The sequence below is a fragment of the Seriola lalandi genome, unplaced genomic scaffold (genome assembly GCF_002814215.2).
Source record: "Seriola lalandi dorsalis isolate HSWRI2012SDOR001 ecotype SW California unplaced genomic scaffold, Sedor1 jcf7180002054294, whole genome shotgun sequence".
In the NCBI taxonomy this organism is placed as follows: domain Eukaryota; kingdom Metazoa; phylum Chordata; class Actinopteri; order Carangiformes; family Carangidae; genus Seriola; species Seriola lalandi.
The window spans coordinates 764,684-783,860 of NW_019524847.1; the positions used below are offsets into that span (position 1 = coordinate 764,684).

The 19,177-nt window shown below is 41.2% G+C and overlaps 1 protein-coding gene across 2 annotated transcripts; it reads right to left on the minus strand.

Annotated features, from left to right (window-relative positions):
* Nucleotides 1-245: 245 nt before the first annotated feature.
* Nucleotides 246-18,087, minus strand: scarb2a (scavenger receptor class B, member 2a). 2 transcript variants are annotated; one of them, XM_023406072.2, is made up of 13 exons: nucleotides 17,570-18,087; nucleotides 12,879-13,036; nucleotides 12,533-12,680; nucleotides 12,155-12,349; nucleotides 11,274-11,365; nucleotides 9,813-9,932; nucleotides 9,203-9,381; nucleotides 7,614-7,732; nucleotides 7,192-7,265; nucleotides 6,984-7,035; nucleotides 6,723-6,875; nucleotides 5,120-5,167; nucleotides 246-4,791 (listed from the first exon to the last, which is right to left on the minus strand). In XM_023406072.2, exons 1-13 carry the CDS (start codon nucleotides 17,690-17,692, stop codon nucleotides 4,660-4,662), a joined length of 1,593 nt encoding a protein of 530 aa, XP_023261840.1. In that variant the 5' UTR covers nucleotides 17,693-18,087; the 3' UTR covers nucleotides 246-4,659. The 2 variants fall into 2 exon arrangements, with proteins under 2 accessions (XP_023261840.1, XP_023261841.1); XM_023406073.2 differs by lacking the exon at nucleotides 5,120-5,167.
* Nucleotides 18,088-19,177: the final 1,090 nt, after the last annotated feature.

Genomic DNA, 19,177 nt, shown 5'->3' on the forward strand with positions numbered 1-19,177 from the left:
CAACTGCAGCGAGGACTGTAGCCTCTACACATGGGGCGCCTGCTTAGACCACTACGCCACACGACGCCCCCAAGCTGTTAGCTTTAAAGTCATGATTTTGAAAATGTAACTATTTCAATGACAGAGATTCAGTGATATTTAACACCTATACATACACTTATTAGGTTTTCTGGCTTGGCAGTTTTATTGCCACAAATAAGATTCATATTTAAAGGCAGTTTAACAAAAGACAGCAGACCAACGTGTGTACTTTGCATTTGACTGCAACTTTTATTTTTTTGCAAATACACTAGAAATGTTTACAAAAGCACTGTAGAAACATCTGTGCAGTGTAAATTATCAAAACTAAAAATGGATATTACTTTGAAATCATTTTGCACCTAACATGACAAGGGGATTGTCATTTTCAGCAGCAAAACAAATTAGTACATCTTAAGAGGAAACGTCTGTTAGTGACTTCAGAACATTGAAACAGGGAGATGCAGTCGTTACACGAAAGAGCAAATTAAGGAAAAAAAAAATTATAACAAAGGATGGTATGGCACTAGTGCTCATCCCTGATGGAGGGCTTCATTCATCAAGATAGTTTACACAGCATCAATTCTTTACTTTACTCAGTCATCAAGATAATCAGCCTTCCAGTAAATCACTCCAGTTTGACAGAAATGGTGCATTTGGCTCCACAAACAAGTTTTTACTCTCACAAGTTCTCATACTTGTCCAACACCTGAATCTTAAACCATTCATATACACTCTTACAGACATTTTATTTTACAGGGCTCTGACAGGTCCCAGTTTGTCAGACTGGTCTATCTTTACACTTTTTTTCATATTTTCAGTGTGAAAAAAATGAAATGTTGAATGAAAATGAAATGTGATGTGCTTGTACTCAAGCTGAATATTACAAAATAAAAAGACTAAATCACTCTACATAAAAAGGAATAAATCCTACACAAGTCAAACTAACGAAAGTCACAAATTCAGGAACAAAAAGGTACATAAATATCATGTGGCCCCTTACAAAACATCCACAACTTATTTTACACAGCTATGTATTGCTTTGTCTTACATAATACTGAGATTTTTTTCTGCTCAAAGAGCATTGATTACTTTTGTTTGCGCTTGCGCTGGGTGAGAAAAAAGCAATACCCATCAAACTACCATCTGTGATCTTTTTTCTTTTGCCTTGATGTCAAAAGGCACATACATGCATTCACGCACACAAAACACATTTGCAAATACTTCACATAAGTGGTGGCACGATTTAAAAAAAAAAAAGTAGGTAGGCGGTGGCTTTGTGGCACAGCCGTCATCGCAGAGGAGAGTAAACATGGCGCTGGGGCAGATCTATGTGGGTTATCTTTGGTCAAGCAGGGACGAGCCAATGAGCTTGAAGGATTGGACTCAAAGGTCAATGTAGTAGAAGTCAGACAGGTGGAGGAGTAGTGATGGCTCAGGTGTGTGTGTGTGTATGTTTGAACAGGCGCTGTACAAGCAACACACACAACTCACAGGATTAAGGTTTTTCAGGTTCAAGTAAATATTTCCAAAAGGTGGATAACGATGGACTGTGAGTTTGCACAAGGCAAAGTTTCTTGCATGTAGGTGAAATAAAAAAGGCCTTTAGTGAATTGGTTTTACTTTAAAAAGGACAATTTCAACATTTTGGAGAACATACTTTTTTACTTTCTGCTGGAGAGTTAGATTAGAAGATTAATACCACTCACGTGTCTGTCTGTTAAACCTTAAGATGGAGCATAGCTTTGCTTAGCTTAGCATAAAGACCGGAAACCTGGCTCTGGCTCTTACAAGCACCAGTTTTACAGATGGTTACCTGCCAAATTATTTGTTGATGCAGTAACTTCCTGGAACCAAGAAATTCTCCATCACATAACCACCCAGAAAACAATGAACTGTAATTTTCACTAGGGCTGCACCTAATGATCATTTTCATTATGGATTAATCAGCCAATTAATTTCTAGATTGGTCTACAAAACATTTAAAAAAACTGCATTAAATGTCAATGATAGCATCCTATAACACATTTGAGAGGCTAAAATCATCAGAGCCAGGCTGGCCTAGCTAAGCTAAGCATCTCCAGGCTGTAGCTTCAAATTCAGGAGACAAACACAAGAGTGGCATCAATGTTCTCATCTTAACTCTCCACCAGGAGGCGAATAAGCCTATTCCCCAAAATGTTGAACTGCTTTAAAAAGGACTCTCCACCGGTGCTATTAAACCCAGAACCAGACTTCTGACACCAATCTTAGATGGCGCTGGAGTGGCTCGCCCTTTCTGTCAAGTTTACTAACCCTATATATTAACCCCCATGGTACATGTGATATGGTCAGTTCAACTGTTAATTGAGGAATGACTGGTTAACTAGTGATTACTTTACATAAACGTTTCTAGTGATAACTGTAACTGCTAATTCCAATAAATGGCAGAAAGCTTTGGGCTTTGTATCTTTGTGCTCAGGTGTCAAAGGGTTGGCGACACAGAAAGCCTTCAAGATTTAAGACTTGAGAAAAAAAAAAAAAAAAGTCTGTGGATCAACCTGAAACCGAATACGAGCACATTATGGTTAATAACCCATATTCAAATACAAGTCCATAGGTTATGGCATATTTTAGCAGCAATAACAAATACAAAAGTATATCAAAAGAAGACACTCCATGTGCTGAGAAGCAAGTAACACAGAGGCAGGGATGTCTGTTGTCCATTTACAACAACAGCACAACCAACACTAGCCAGGACAAACCATTGAAATGTACTGAACATATGGACCACCTGCACTGAAATGACAAGGACAAAAAAAACAAACAAAAAAACAATGAAAATACACAGGGCACAATTTCCAGGCAAAGTGCAGGGAATTTTCCATATTGACAGTATTATGGCCTTAAATTCACTTCCCATCGACAGACAGCAATGGGTTTTGACGTGTGATGAGACAAATGTGGCGGACAGAAAAATGAAAAACACATCATGAAACATAAGACAAACAGTGATTCAAGTGCTGTGTGCTGCGTTTGCCTGAATGCCTACAGCTCCTTGGCAAACCGAACGACTGCACAGCGACGGGTGGCGCGCAGGGCTCCCTCAACACCCAATGATTCCTTTTTCTTTTTCTTTTTTTTTTTATAGTCACGGCACTTGACAAGTGTCTTTGACAGATCAGCTGTAAATATAATAGTAATAGGACCAAAAAAAACCTGGTAGCCTTGTGTGAGGACTGGTTTTAGCAATCCAAATTGTGCTTTCTCTAATAAGTAACAGTGTAGACGTGCAGGAGCGGTCGACACCAGACAGAGTTAGTGTCTTTCAGCACACCTAGGAGGACTGCTTGCTGGATTTGGTCAGAGGTATCTCAACATTTCCCCTTTTATATATGTACAATAAGGACAAAGAGATTTCCAGCTTATTTGAACAATGTATGAACATAAAGAACACACTGAACCATTGTAAGGCAGAAAGCAGGTTCAAGTCTCCCTTGTAAGTTCTGTGGGTGTTTGTTTTTTTCCTTTTTGTCTCGATGTGTGATGAAGCCTAAAAAAGGTGCGACTTTATCAAGCTAGTCGGCAATCCTAACAATTTCACATCTAGCTTGTATCACCTTAACTAATGAGGACTTTGAAATGTAGCTGAATGTTTCATTTTTTTAACTAGTGTTTTGAAAAAAAAAAAAAAAAAAAAAGTAATGCAGACAAAAAATAAGGAGAAGAGGAGGGGGTGGGGCCAAAATCACAAGTATTTCATGTGTCACACTACACCACGCCTGTGTCAAGAAAAACAGTTGCCCATTGTCCATCTAAACAGGACACTGAAGTGTAAGATAAAGGTGCACAGACACTTTCACTAATTGATACTTGAGTGCGGTGTGTGCGCACTAATTCATCTTAGGAAAAAAGGCAAAAATCCTATAAATAGTTTGGCTCAGTCCATTTTTCTTTTCTGTCTTTCTTTCGTTTGTACAAAAAGGATATGCCAAGTTCAGTTTTAGCAAAACCATTTTATCCTCTGTGCCCAGGAGTTCAGAGTTTTGTCCTAAGGATTCAGTTTACAGGGGCTTTTTAATCTGTCGACTTGAAAGTGTTCTCCTCACGCAACACTGATGGAGAGGAAATTAGCAAGAATACAACTGTAACAACACCCACTGTTGTTCAGGTGAATACTAAACACTCTTTTAGCCACGTTAGTCGACAAAAGTCTGCTCAGAAGATCATGCATCCGTGTGCAGCAGCGACACCTATGCTACTGTGTTCCCTCAGAAGAATTATGGAAAAAAGGCTTGTCCTGGCCGAGCCCACCCAGAGTCCCGGCGTGTTTAAGGGGCCGACCAGGACGGAAATGAGGAATAAAGGTGTGAGAGTTTGTTGTTGTGTTGCAGCACGGCAGGCAGTGAGGGCCATGCTCAGCAGGTAGAGTAGAGGAGGACAGACAGTCATAAAAGGGCTCAGTGAGAGGAGCAACGTCTTTGTTGACTAAACATATACTGGGGTTTGTGTCCCACCCCTTTTCCCTATCCTCCCCACCACCCAAAATACGTGAAAACGAGCCCACTGTGTGTGTGAACCCCCACCCGTGGTAATGTAACACCCCTGTGCTGCTCCCTCAGCCCCCTTCCTGAGCTCCACACTTGGGCAGGAGATCCTCAATCAACACTTCTGGGCCTCCACTGGAGACATGGCAATGTAGGAGCCATTCCTCATTGGCTGGTTGGCTGGCGTTTCCGACGGCTCGTCCGGTTTGTCGCTGACCTGAGTGTAGGCCGTGTCCTCTTTTGCCGTCTGGATGAGGAAGAGTCAGGACAACAAGAAGTGTTAGTACAAACGCAGCACTGGCAAGATGTTCAAATATGCTTTTATACTCAACACTGACATTAAAATGGGAATAAATGTTTTGACTGTAATGTTCACACGACAACCTAAAATGTTCACCAGTTACGACAAAAAACCAAGCGAATTAACTTAAAAACAAAAAGGAACCAATTACACTGTGAGGCGAGAACTCAAAAAGGAAAATATCGTGTCCGTAAAGACAATTAAAAATGATAATCAGAGATGATGGATAACAAATTAAGAGGAGAATAGCAAACAAGGCAAAATGAAGACTTACAGTAAAAGAATGAAAAGCTTCAGTAAAATCAATACGTTTTACTTCATTCTAAAACAGAAAAGGAAAAAAGGGGGGGGTTACAGAAAATTAAAATTAGAACATGGTTAATACAACACTTCTTCACATTGCAATTAAGCAATAACAGTCTCTCTCAGTCCTAAGATGAACTTAAATTCACGTGTGTACAGAATAGAATAGTTTGCCTTTTTTTTTGGGAAACACGCCAATTCAATTTCTTGCAGAGAATTAGATGAGAAAATTGACACCACTCTCTTATCCGCACTTTAACTATGAAGCTGAAGTCTGTGCGAAGAAAATCCAAACACCAGCATTTCTAAAGCTCACTAATTAACATGGTATATCTTGTTTTGTGTGTAGAAAAAGTATCACAAAACTAGGTCAAAACCTAGTGTATGGCTGGACCACACTGTAGGCTATTTGCATTCTGTCTTATGTCAGCTGGTTTCAGCTCTTTATCTATTTGCATCTCTCCTCCTCTCTGTGCTCACATATACAGTATTTTGATTCAGCCGAATTCCAAGTAAAAGTTCTCATTTGCGTGTTTTTCTGTTTCTGTTGTCAAACAACAGAACAAGTATGAAATAGTGACAGAAACACACCCCATTAAAAACTACATGTTAACCGGCAGTAACTTCCAAGCCATTTCCAAGCTGCTGCTAAAATCCTTGATTTTATGAACACAACGCCATCTGACAAAATGACCATACACATAAGTTACAGACAGCTACCTGTAAAAGCCAAAAACCACACATTTTGGTGCTGGTAGGCAGATTGTGTTTCCTTCGGACAGGATCAGGTTAACCGTTCCAACCTGTTTCTTGACTTTATGCTAAGTTAAGCTAACTGTCTCCTGGCTGTAGTTTCATATTTAAACAGACAAACAAGAGTGGCATCAACCTTCTCATCTGTCAACCAAAAAAAGAAGTATTTCCCAAAAATAACAAACTATTTCTTTAACATGTGTATTGCAGGCCACTGTATGGATCATGAATAACCTGAACTACAATAGCATGAAGGCAGTAAGGGCCAGGGTTCAAATCAGAAACCCTGTACTACTAAAGATAAGAGGTGAACATGCGTTGTAGATCATTCCCATGACTATTCTAGTTCAATGTACTTTGGTACTCGACAGTGCTACGATAGTTTATAGCTATGCTGACGCTTTCTTCCTGAATACCAAGACTCATCAAAAGTTGCATTGACTGTTAGAAAATATTCAGCAAGAAAAACACATGACCACCATTTGATCCAGAATTGTGGAAAACTGCTCATGCAGGCTTTGCTATTCAGGAATCATGCAATGTGTTAGTTAACATGCGCACAGCTCAGGGGTTAAACCTGCTAAAGCTTGGTGAGGTTAATGTAGGAAAATGTTAATCATGCAGAAACCCGGTCAAAACTTTCAAAACTCTAGGATTTACTGTGACATATTATACTATTATCTATCATCACTCTAGGTCCCATTTACACTGTGAACTAATGTCAGTGGGTAGCACACTTTTTTTCACACCAGAGTAACTGTGGGGATTAATAATACTAAGTTTAGGATTAATAATACCACAGCAGCAGGGGCAGTTCCTACCTTCTTCTGGCGGTTTCGGCAGAACAAGACGACGAGCACCAGCAGCAGGATGATGCCCAAACCCACGATGAGCAAGGGGAAGTTTGACACAAGGGTCACAATCAAGAGCAGCGTCCTCATCTGGGAAGCTGAGTCATCATCAATGGTCGCCGTCTAGGTTCAAGATAAAGACGACAATATTGATTTAAGTTCCCCTTACAAGAACAGGTTTATTTCAGTTTGTGTTGAAGGAGGGTGGGGGGATGGGGGTGGGGTCCTCACCTCATTGACGAACATGATGGGGAAAATGGTCTCGTTGATGTACTTGGTTTTGCTGCAGGGCAGACAGACAGAGACAGAGCGAGCGAGAGAAGGACAGAGAGAGAGAGACGGTAAGGTCAGGGGGAACATCTGGCTCAACATGTGGCTGTAATGGGGACAGTATGTGGCAACAGTGAAGTGGGTCACAGTTCAACAAAGTTCGACTTACGGGAAGCCTTGGACTCTCTTCATAATGATATTGAGCTGAGCTCGCTTGCAGGCACGAATGGGAACTCCCGTGGTCTTAAAAAAAAAAAAAAAAAAAAAAAAAAGACAAAAAGATGTTATTTTAAGTAGAAAAGCTTCCGGTGAATCTCGCTTTAGCTTTTCTTATCTTTCTTATAATTCTCACACATTGGAAGAAAAGTAAGTATCCCAACCATTAAAATGTGGCTGGATCATTTAGAGAAATCGCCTTAGGAAACAATAGACAATTAGGCGACCCCTAATTTAGAACCTTTAATGCCGTTACTACAAATCATGATCAAAAAAACATTTCAATAAGACTGTCATAAACCGACAGTTAAAAAGGTTCAACACAGATCGACCCATGTGGCTCTAATCTGCTGGGATATTAAATATGAGCTGTACCGGCTGCAAGTCGAGGTACGTCTCGTGTTCCTCCTTGTTGGGGTTGAGCCCGTCGACAGCATTGATGTACTTGGGGTCCGCTTGATAAAAGTGGGGGAAAGACACGACGATGGGAGCACCTGGAGGGAAACAAGTACGAAGAGTCAGTGTTTGTGTCTGTGCCTGAAGATGACTCAACATAAACAACGAGGGCTGGAGAAAGACGAAAGAAGAAGAAACGTGAGATAAGATAAAACGATGGTACTTTGTGTCAAGCAGATAAACAGGAATTTCAGTAATTGATATATTGCTGCAGATAGCTGAAGAATGTGTGTCCCAGGTTACTTTGGGCCTAAATAGTGATTAGCTAACAAAGCTAAGACAAGACGGCTCCTTCTGAGGCACTGAATATCCTGTTCTTACCCCTAATTTGAGTAAGAAAACTCATATCTATTTAAAGCTTATAATACTTAAACTCTTAGTGGAGTTAAATTATGTATATACATGTATATTTGCACATATATTGTCTTAAATTAAATTAACTCCACAAACTGTAAAAGACAACATTTCAAAGAGGCAAATTTAATATGTATTTCATATACATCTCGCCAAAATAAAAAACTCTCCACCTAAAGTCCTTAGGTCATAGGTATATTGGACAAGTAAATACAAAGTGAAAATCATCTTCAACAATACTAAGAGAACAAAACACACATTAACACTACTCTGAAAGATTACCTTTAGAGTCTTTTAAAATGCCAGAAAACTGTGAAAATGACAAATTACTATACATGTCTTGTTTTGTCTGACAAACAGACCAAAGACACTGAGTTTTTGGGTAATTTTTCACCCCCTCACTGGTAATAATAACAATAATTATTGTAATTACAGCTGAAATTACCAGCCGTTTTTCAGCCTCAGTCCTCCTGTAATTTAAAGTATTTCAAAGTGGACCTCTAAGTTTAAAACGTCTTCTACCTGCATTTCACCAGCTCAGTGTAAAATTATATGTAGGCCTATCTGGGATGAGAAAAGAGGAGTGAAATAACCAGGGACTATTTTATCCCCAACCTCCTCCTGTAATGTTAATCGTGTCCGAACAGGCCTTTAGACTGTATATGTTGGAAGAACATTACACAAAAAAACAAAGAATACTATAAGGATTTTAAATGAACTTCATGTAAATTATACAAACAGCAGAGCGCCGGGGTTACAGTAGCATATCGTTCTGTGATACTACAATGACTTCATGTGTCAAGCCCACTGGAGATTGCCTTATCAGAGCAATCACGCTCTACTCAATGACCACCATAAAATACTTCAACAGCCAGCACAGTTAATTATTGAACCATGTATTGAGTAAAACCTGGCATGCTCAAACAGAAAGAATCAGGCAGCAGGGCAGGGGACGTGATAGCTGACTGAAAGGACATTTCTGCAGGGTAGAAAGAAGGGGAGAAACTGTGTCATGGGACTGGTTTGGGGTTATCAAAGGAAGGTGGGTGGTGGTGGGTAACTGGGTCAGGCTCTATGGTTACAGAGGGGGCTCAGAATGAGAGGGGGGTGTGTGTGTGTGTGTGTGTGTGTGTGTGTGTTGGGGGTGTTCCTACCTTCTCGACAAACGCTGACTTTAAGCACCCCGGTGCCGAGACAGTCTCCAGCTGGCACACAGAAGCCCTTGTTAGCGGGGTTGTCTTCGGGACTCATGAGGACGTCGCTCGGGGGTGCAAAGCGGTACGCTTGGATGCCTTTCACCTCCACGTCTTCCACATAGGCTAGATGAATAGACCTGAGGAAAGGAAACAGCTCAGATCTATTCCTAGTTTTGGGAATCATAAGGAAAAACAACTTCAAGAACCTCTTGAGAAGTCTAAATAAATACAATATCCAACAAGTAGGAAAGAGCTCTTGTCATCTTCTAAGCAGTTAGGAGAATAAAACAAATAAATGTCAAGAACAAGATGATCACTTCCTGTATAATCACACCTCCCAGCTGTGTCCAGGTCAAACTCTGGACTCTTCACATGTGTTTTGCATTCATTGCCATCCTTATCAAAGTTGTAATAACCAGAACTCAGGTCCTTCAGTAGATTTATAAGCAGATTGTATATGACTCCACCATCATTTCCTAACTTGCACCTCGCTGAAGTTCCTGTCCACACCCTGCCAGGATGCTTTGACTGTAAACAAATCTACAGCAATACACGCACATGTGCATACCTGCAGAGATCGGCAGCAAAGATGTAGAGTAACTCGTTCCTGTTTATTAAAGGGTGGAAGACAGCGCCATCCGTTCCGTTGATCATGTTGCTCTGATTGGAAGACCACCACGACATCTTCCTATTGTTTGTTTAAAAGAAGAAAAAACACACACAGGCTATATAAGTGCTGGGTGAAGTTCAAGTACTGCACTTGAGTACAATTTTGAGGTACTTCAGTATTTTCCATTTATACTTCTTCTCTATTATAGTTATTATGATTACCAATTCCTTTTCAGATTAAGATTTCACATGAAAAAAAAAACATACAATTTTAATGCTTATAAAATACAACACACTGTTAAAGATTAAACTAGAGTTTCCCAACTATTTTGACTTGTGACCTCTTACAAAAAAGCAAAGTGTGGTTGGTTAATCGGTTTGATTAACCTGCCAATTATTCTTTCATTCATCTAACTCACATTTACTGTCCACTTCTTTACCCGATCTCCTTGCACTTTGTCTAATTGAACAGATTTAGTACTTAGTGCCTTCTCCAAGGTCTTCTACTGTTGTCCCTCACTCGTAAGTCGCTTTGGATAAAAGCGTGATGTAATTGATTTAGAGAAACATTGTCATGACATGATTTCTCAGTCCATCCTAAAATGTCTTATTCAGTTTATGTATGAAAAGATTTCAAATCCTGATGTTTGAGAAGCTGAAAGCAGTGAATGTTTAGAATTGACAAAACATTTTTTTAAAGAAAGTAAATCTGCAATCAACTAATCAATTGTGTCAGAAGTGTGATTCTGAGGCCGAAAGACGTTAAAATGATTGAGTATGTAATTTTAAAAAAAGCAAAGAATCTGTGTAGCATAACTTTTCCTTCTTTTAATCATTTCACAACCACCCAGATTTATCTTTTGGTTTGGAAACCACTAGACTACATCACCTAACTAAAATGTTACTTGTGTGTTGATGGATTAGTATTGACAATCTAATACTCTAATATATAACATCATATTAGTCATGAGAACAATTTTTAAGCATAATTTGCTGCTAATACCTCTGTATCTTTTACCTTAGTAGCATTTTGAATGCAGGATTGATTCTTCATATGTGTAATGAAGTGGATTTACACTGTTGTAGTGGTACTTTTACTTGGGTAAAGGATCTGAACAATTGCTCCAACACCGGATTCTACCTACACATGCTGCCCGCATTCAAAGTACAAAGTCACTTCAGATATACAAACATTCATTTTGCAATCCTGATCTACCTAAAGGCAGGGAGCAAAGGCTTTCTCCTCTGGACTTTCACATACCGGTTGTGTAACAAAATAAATGAATATGATAACTGGGAGGAAGTGGAACCCGTGCGCTGACGAGACAGAGTTTTACTATCATTGAGGAAAGCAAGGAAAAGGAAAAAGAAAATCTTTTTTTTCCATAGACAGAGGACACTGCGTGACATGAGTTGTTACCTCAGGCCGTTCCACGTGTCAATCTTGCCATAATCCAAGTAGTTCTCCTCGCCAGTGTGGAACACAAACTCTCCTTCATGAGTGCCATTTTTCTGTGGAAAACAACACAAGGTTCAGACAGAGCTGCTGTGACCGACAGATGTTGAGGATACAGCAGAGAGGCACTGAGTCAGAAACAAGTGTTAATGTCTGCTGACAAAGGACCATGGGAACTGTGGAAGAAACACTGCTTTGTATTTGTCATAAAATATGCCCCTTGGCGTTTTCTCATCAGACTCTTAAACAATAAGGCTTTAGTAATTGATTGAAAAACTGGTAGGCATTTTCACATCAACTGTTTTGGCCTCCGAGAAAACTACATCGATGTTATAAAGGGCAGTATTTACATTTAAGGCAAGAACGATTGTCTATTAATGTCCAAAAATAGGGAAGTTGACATATCCAAATATTCCTCTGACTGAACAGTGCAAAAAGATATTCAGTTCACAATCATATATGGCAAAGAAAAGCAGCAAACTCTTACATTTGGGAGTCTGGAAGATGTGTATGTTTGGCATTTTTGCTTAAAATTGACCGAAACAATAAATCACACATCAAAATAGTTGATGATTCAATTTCTGCTGATTGACTGATTGTTTTAGCTCTGTTAAATGCATTCATCAGCATCACATGGCTGGTGTTGCAGATGTTTGGCCTGTAAACAGGAAGTACAATCATCTTCCATCAGCATGTGGCCAATCTCACTTCTTGCGCGACACTACCACAGGCTTCCTCTTGTCTGACATTTTAGTAACCCTTAACAACCAATACCCCAGAGATTTCTAAAGGTTTTTCTTGAGCCACTTGCCTCCACAATCACATTCAGGAGCGCCACAGCTTACCTTCCACATCAGCCCAAAATATTCATCCACGTCAGGCTTCATGGAGTGGATCTTTGTGAGAATAGGGTCTTTGAATCCCCACAGGAACTCATCCACGGTGCGTGTCATGAACAGCTCGACACCCAGGCTGTTCATGTACATGGAAATTAAAGTTCGCACGATGAAGGAGTAGGAGTTCATCTCGTTCATCACCGCCTGAGGAAGAAAGACAATGAGTTGTTTGCAAAAGATATACGCTGGCTTGTTTGTCTTGGCTTGATATGCCTGATGTTATTGTGCCCAAACTGTCACGTTAAAACTAGGAGGACAATGGCTTTGAGTTTGTTAGCGGAAAAAAGTGTGAACAAAAACTAGGGGACCTGATGAATCATGTCTTACCACATATGGGATGTTGACAGTCCTGATGATGTCAACCTTGGGGTCTCCGGCGGACTTCTCAGGCACAAAGACAAAGGTTTTCGGGTTAAGGGCATAAATCTTGGTGCCGTTCTCCAGGAAAGTTATGTTTTCTCTCGGCCTGTATTCCCTGGTGTGGAAAGGGCATTAGTCAGTTAGTCCAGATGTCTTTTGTTTCGAAGCATTAACAAAATCAACCCAGATGATTTCTTCAAAACATGGCTGACATGAAAACCAGCTTCCTTTTCCATCACTATATATCAGACGTTTGCAGCTGCACCCCTACTCCGAACCACTGATTGGGTTAAGGTCTTCATACCAAACCTACCTGTAAGTATAGGGTCCGATCTGTTTTACAGATGCCTTCCCGCCTTTCAAGAACTCCTCTGGATTGGTCACATTGAAGAAGTAATACTCCATATAAACAGGTGGAGGTGGATTCTTCCATGACTCAAACACTCTGCTCTTCTCCGTCAAAGTCATTTCCTGTCAGCAAAAAAAAAAAGAAAGAAAAAAAGAAAAAAAAAAATCAAATACACATTCAGATTGAGAAACAACTGAGAATCAACAACTCCCACAGCATTTTTACACTTAGGTGGAGCAATGTTTTATTCACATTTTGGAACTTTCAAAGACGTTCCCTATTCTGAATGACTGCCATCTGAGAGCACACATGGCACTTTTCTGCAACGAGCTGGTGCCGGGCCAAGACCCTGAAACTCAGAGGGAGGTAGAGAAAAGTCCTTCATAGCTGAAAAACCGTCAGGACAGGCAGAAAGTCTGAGCTAAAACTGCACAGTCTTTGACCTCAGCAAGCCGAGGCAGGAATCTGTCTGTGGGCTACTAGTCAGCCCACACAACCCAGCAATGTGTTGCAATAATAAGACATGACATCATTTAAGCCTAAGCCATCGAACTACATGCAAAACATCAGGCGAGACTATAAAAGCCAAACCAGCCTCCACAAGAACATGGTTTCACTCTGAGCAGTTTCACAGATGTTTTGGCTTCGATCACGTGGAGAGAAACAAACCTGAAAACCAAAGTCAGTGGCAACTGTGTGTGACATAAGCCTGGCTGCCGCATGTCTGAACATGAGAAATCAGTAACTAGATCGTCAAAGTGTACAAGAAAACAGAAAAGCTGAAGATGCGTGTTGATCAGGACAACAAGCAATCCCGTTTCCAATCGTTTGGATGTTTTTAAAAGTTGGAGAAAGGAGAAATCACCCACTTCCTTTCATGCATTTTAAATGGTGAGTTCCTGAAAACCATACAACCCCCATACATCGTCCCCTGCAGTCTCTCAGAGGCACTTCGGAGGGTGAGAAAATATAACTTAAGGTGTGGTAAGCACTTCCTGTTTAGATCTTAACTTCCACCATGTTTTTCTCCATACAACTGTTTACTGGGTTTTGTTGCATCCTCATCCCCACTTTACAAAAACCCATGGTAGATGTCAGAGGGGTCAACCAAAATACATACTTTGATAGTCTGCGTAGAAACAGTGAGATGGTTCAACTAACTGAAAGACACATAAGATTCAAACACAAAAAGAAAAAAGGCTCACTTGGCTGATTTAGGTATGTGATCATGAAATATACCCTCTAGTCTTTGAACACGTTACAAAAATGATTTGACTGGTGTAGGGCTGCAACTAATGGTTATTTTCATTGTTCATTAATCTGCTAATTATTTTCCCAATTTATCTGTTAAATGTTTAGTGTGTAGTCCCAAAAGTTCAAATTTCATGTCTTTCTGTCTCTATTTTCTCATAATAAAAAATTACTAATGTCTAACTAACCATCAGCGTCATGATGACGCCTGATTACTCAGTTTCAGTTTTATGTCAAAGCTGCGTGACCTCCTCCAAAAAATGCCTCGTGAAGCAGAGAAGAGACCCTAAAAGGGAAGTTTAAGTATTTGAGACATGAAACTCTCCCGAGTCTTGATGAGTCAACATTTTAATTAATAGCTGAATTTAAAGAAGCGTGTGACCATCATGAACAGTGCACTGCAGGACATACATAAAACATAATCCAGTCAAATTGAGTTAACTTGTTTCCTTGTAAAAACAAAATGCAAACTGTCACTTTTGAAACAGGCGTCTGTCTCATTGTTCCCCTGCAGCATTTGAGAAACAAACATGTCTGTGCCCTGCATGAATCCCTGTGTTCGCCAACCTTGAACAAAGGTCTTCCAAAAAGGCCTTCAAAGTTATATGAGACTCATTTATGAAAATAAAACCTTGATATATCACAAAAAAAAAAGACAAGAACAAGTGAGAGACAAAGTGGAGAGGGTTTGTCAGTGTGATCAAAATTCATTGTTTGTCATTAGCTAGTGCTGAGTTTAACTAAACAAACGACAATGTGACCTGAGCCTCAGCCAAACAGCTGCAGGCACAGCTTAGGTGTGGTGTGACAAGATCCTGTTTTCAGTTGCAATAGCGGAAACACAAAGAAAATCCTTTATGAGTTCCTCCTGTATTGAAGACTTTGACTTCAAGTTGTGCATGAATGGTAAAATTTGAACTACAACATGCTGTGTTTTACCAGCACGACCTTGTTCTTGAATGCTTTTTGCTCAATCAGTCATACTACCTTGAAAAGTCTCCTCTCCCAAACAGAGGCTGAGAGGAGTGGCATGATCTTCTCAGAACCACTCGGGATAGGCAGAGGCTGGGACAACAACAAGGCACTATGAGGTTGCTCCCAGGCAAAAATCCTGCCCCTGAGGACAAGCAGTCTGTCAAATTCCTCGCATGACTTTTTTTTTGTTGTCGTTTCCCTCCACGCCCAGCTCAGCAGACATACAGAGTTTGTGTCCTGGAGGTAGCTTTGACTTGTCCCAAACAAGTAGGCTACATCATTATTACAGAGAGCTGCATTCGACATCAGATTAGGTAGATTTTTGAAGTCAGTTCAGCATGTCGGGTTCTGCCTAATTCAATGGGAAGACTGTGGCGAAAGAGGATTAGCTATGCTGTCATTTCGTGTAATCGCCAGCCACATCAGAATTATGTCCCCTGTTGATGAACTTTGACTAACTCTCTTAATTTGGGTCCCCTGGGATGCTGCCGTGATTCAGAATGACGAGAAAAATGAGACCCAGGCCTAAATTTAACTCCAAGAGGTGAAAACCGTGTCAGGGAGGCGGCTGTTTGTGAGTTTCCTACTTGGACAAATAGTTAATTTTTCTTCTTCTTGGGGGTGGGGGGGGGGGGGGGGGGGGTGTTGCGAAGGAGCAAAGAAGCAGAGAGATTTTAAAGTACAGATTATGAGCTGCACACTGCATCCAACAGTGATTCATGTCAGTAAGAGGAATGTGAGGTATTTAAAAGGGCGATGGGTCTGCAGGGTGGGATAGGGTGTCAGCTGCCAACAACCCCCACCCCATCGCCCCATATATACCTTAAAATACTGTAAGTAAGACAAAATGAATAATTCAGTACATCCCAACACCAAGAGCCCACCAAATGTAGTTTTACACTTCAGCACAAATTTACTGCTGTTTTCCCTTATGTTTATAGGAGCGCAACGCCAAGAAAAACATCAACCTGATTCACTACTGTGCCGCATGTTGAGCTGATTCTAGAGGTGAGGGGGAAAAGAGTGAAAGTAGCAGTTGTTTCTAAGCAATGTGCAAATCCAACCCAAGTCAGAAATAAATGTTTAGCCTCTCTCTTCTCTATAATGTCAACATGATTGTTAAATCATTGCAAAGAGTCAACTAACGTACTGAAACACAGCCTGTATGTTGATTAACTCATATGGAATTCACGAGACAGAAATTACTGATCAATCTGACAAGCCCGGATTGATTTGTGAAGCAGTGATGACTCAAAATAGACTGGTATTGAAATTTTACAAAAATGAATGACTGCATTTGTTGGGACTGCATTTGGAGGACCCATGCCTTTTATTCCCAATAATTTAACCTCTGAAATCAATCCCATTAACACAGATTGGATTGGTTTATACAAGTTGGACGCTTGATTTTCAGACAGGTGCAAGGCTACTTCTGCCACACAATGTAAAAAAAACTTACTACAGATTCTCCCCTGGAAGTCAGGGACTCCCCGTTTCTTCTGCACTCACCCAAGCTCCCTTCCCCCCATCCATCCAGACCTGCACACCTCCCCCCTAACCCACCGTGTCCCTACTGGCGGAGATTCCTACTATTACTACCAGTAACCCTCCTCAGAACAGTCACCAGTCCAGAAGTCAGTGCATCAAACCTGCTTCTGCAGAAATGTGTCACTGGGTCATGCGCACAGTGCTGGACAGGTTAAGAGCATACTATCAGCAAAGAGAAAGCACATATCGTACGTTTTCTCCCCATTTTCCTCGCGGTTCCCTTCATTCAATAAGAACTTAAATGCATCATGTGATGATTGCTTAAGCCATATGAACCATGTAGATCCATATTGGTTTGTCAAAGGACATAAAAAATGCCATAATACAGGGTGAGGTCATAATAAAGTCACCTTTAAGAGTCGCACCGTTATTCTCCCCCTTGCGGGAATTATAGGGGATTTCTACCTAAAAGCGAAGAGCGTATTAGGCTTTTGTGTAATGTAAAAACATACATGCTGATTAATCATCTGTCTAAGAGCAAGCTTGACCAGAACCTCGAAGCGGCAACACCATGCACCACGACGCACAACGACTTACGCGCTGCTAGACCTCGGATTCACACGGATTCCGTAAGAGAAACGCTTCGAAATGATCCCGCAGAGCTGGAGCTGCAGAATGCAGCAGCCGAGAAAATTACCATTTAGTAAACACTTAAAATCAAGACAATTCATACACACAAACACCTCTATATTGGATGATCTTGAGACCTTGCATGTACTATCACCAGTGGGATGCTGAATGCGCATGATTGGCCACTGCAGATGAAACGCTTAAACATTTAAACCCCTCATGTGTGACAGATGGAAGAAGTGTGAAAGGAAGGAAATGTACACTGCAGTCGTTGCTGTTGCTGTTGGTGTGGGTAAAATTGTACAACTCACCTTTTTTAACCGGCTGTGTATCATTGTTTGGAAGACTTGAGCCACGACCAAGGCGATCCCCACTATCAGGAGGTGAGCGCACACGATGCCGGTGGCGTAAATCGCACAGGATCTTCGAGTCATGATGCCGGACGGATGTGTTTTCCTCTCGGGCCCCCGGAAAAAAACTTTACCGAAGTCGATGTTAACTTCCCCCCCCCCAAAAAAAAAATTAACTAAAAGATAACGAAGACGAGGTGTATGAGACCGTGAAACCTCGGCGTCTCCGGAGCAGCAGCTGGTAAACTTCTCTCTCCGCCGTCTTGGCGTGGGCTTCTCGGCGAGGCAGGATAGGGGAAAGAAAATGAGAGTCGAGAAAAATGTTGGCACTTCTCATCAAAATCCGGGATCACACTGGACGACAGAGTGAGGACTGAGCTGCTGTGGTGCTGGGGCGGTGGTGAAATGAAGCAGCAGCTCTCAGCACATCGGGACGTAAGCGAAGAGCTGTCCACCTCCCCTTGCTGCACGCATTAATGAACTCGGTCAGGCGTATACCTCTTTTGGACTGCATGGGCGGTGGGCGTGTGTAGGAATAAAGAAAAAAAAAAAGAAAAAATCAGTGATGGTGCTTTCCTCACACGGCTGATGTCACCGTTTCTAACAACAATATAATAATATGCAACAGAAACAAAAAGCAGAAGTATCTTTCTTATTTATTCCTCTTTTATGTGCGACTTTATGCACAATTTGTTTGGCTTTTGGTGTCGTTTAATAACTTTTTGCACCGATGCTTCCCTGGTGTGATGATAGTTTAGGTTTCTGGCATGTAGGAGCTTGCAATACAACATGTTAAAATCATCAGGATTATTGCATGAATTAGGAGCATCGTGCTCATCCACACATGGATGCTCGGTGGCAGCATCCACCGGGCGACTTTTTAAATGATCTTACCAGTTGTGTTTTGATGCACACGATGAGGGAAATGGTTCAAAATTTCACTTAAAACTTGGACATCTTATCATTTGCCTCGTTCACATAGACAATGAGCAGACGGCGGAAAACCGTTACCTTTTATAAAGACTCCGCTATCTCACCTCATCCCGGCTCCTTTAATAAACTCAGCGTGGACGTGAAAAAATGAGCCATTCAAACAACCAACGATCGGTGACGTAGGCTCTTTGTCCGACCAGCAGCCGCTCTGGTTGGCTAACGTCCTCCCGGACCACCGCTCAGGACCACGCCCTCTACGCGCTGATTGGTGCGACGCTGGTGAGTGCGATACTGAATTTGATCGACTGATTTCAGGGCGGGGCTTATTTAAAGGGGGAACCGGCCGGTGGTGAGGTTCCGCACACAGACTGGACGTCAACCTGCTGCTGTGGAGCCCACTTTAACCACATATGACTTCTCTGTGGAACCAGAGAAAAATGTGGATGATTTATAGGCAGCATTATGGCCACCATGAGGCAAACGACCACTAAATATTGACAAACATGAATCATATGTGATTGAGAACAAGAGCATCTGAAGGGTCCCACCATTAAGACAAAAATGTCACTGTTTGCAGTCAACAGTGTTGTTGACAGCAAACCCTGAGATAGGGTGTTGAACTTAACAGACCTACTC

What these genes read in the sequence shown, in the direction of transcription:
- scarb2a (XM_023406072.2), bottom strand. Translation starts at nt 17,692, where the DNA reads ATGACTCGAAGATCCTGTGCGATTTACGCCACCGGCATCGTGTGCGCT. An exon ending in AAGAGAGTCCAAGGCTTCCC is followed by an intron (nt 7,036 to 7,191) that starts GTAAGTCGAACT and finishes TCTGCCCTGCAG; the next exon opens with CAAAACCAAGTACATCAACG. An exon ending in AAGCTTTTCATTCTTTTACT is followed by an intron (nt 4,792 to 5,119) that starts GTAAGTCTTCAT and finishes TTCCTCATCCAG; the next exon opens with ACGGCAAAAGAGGACACGGC.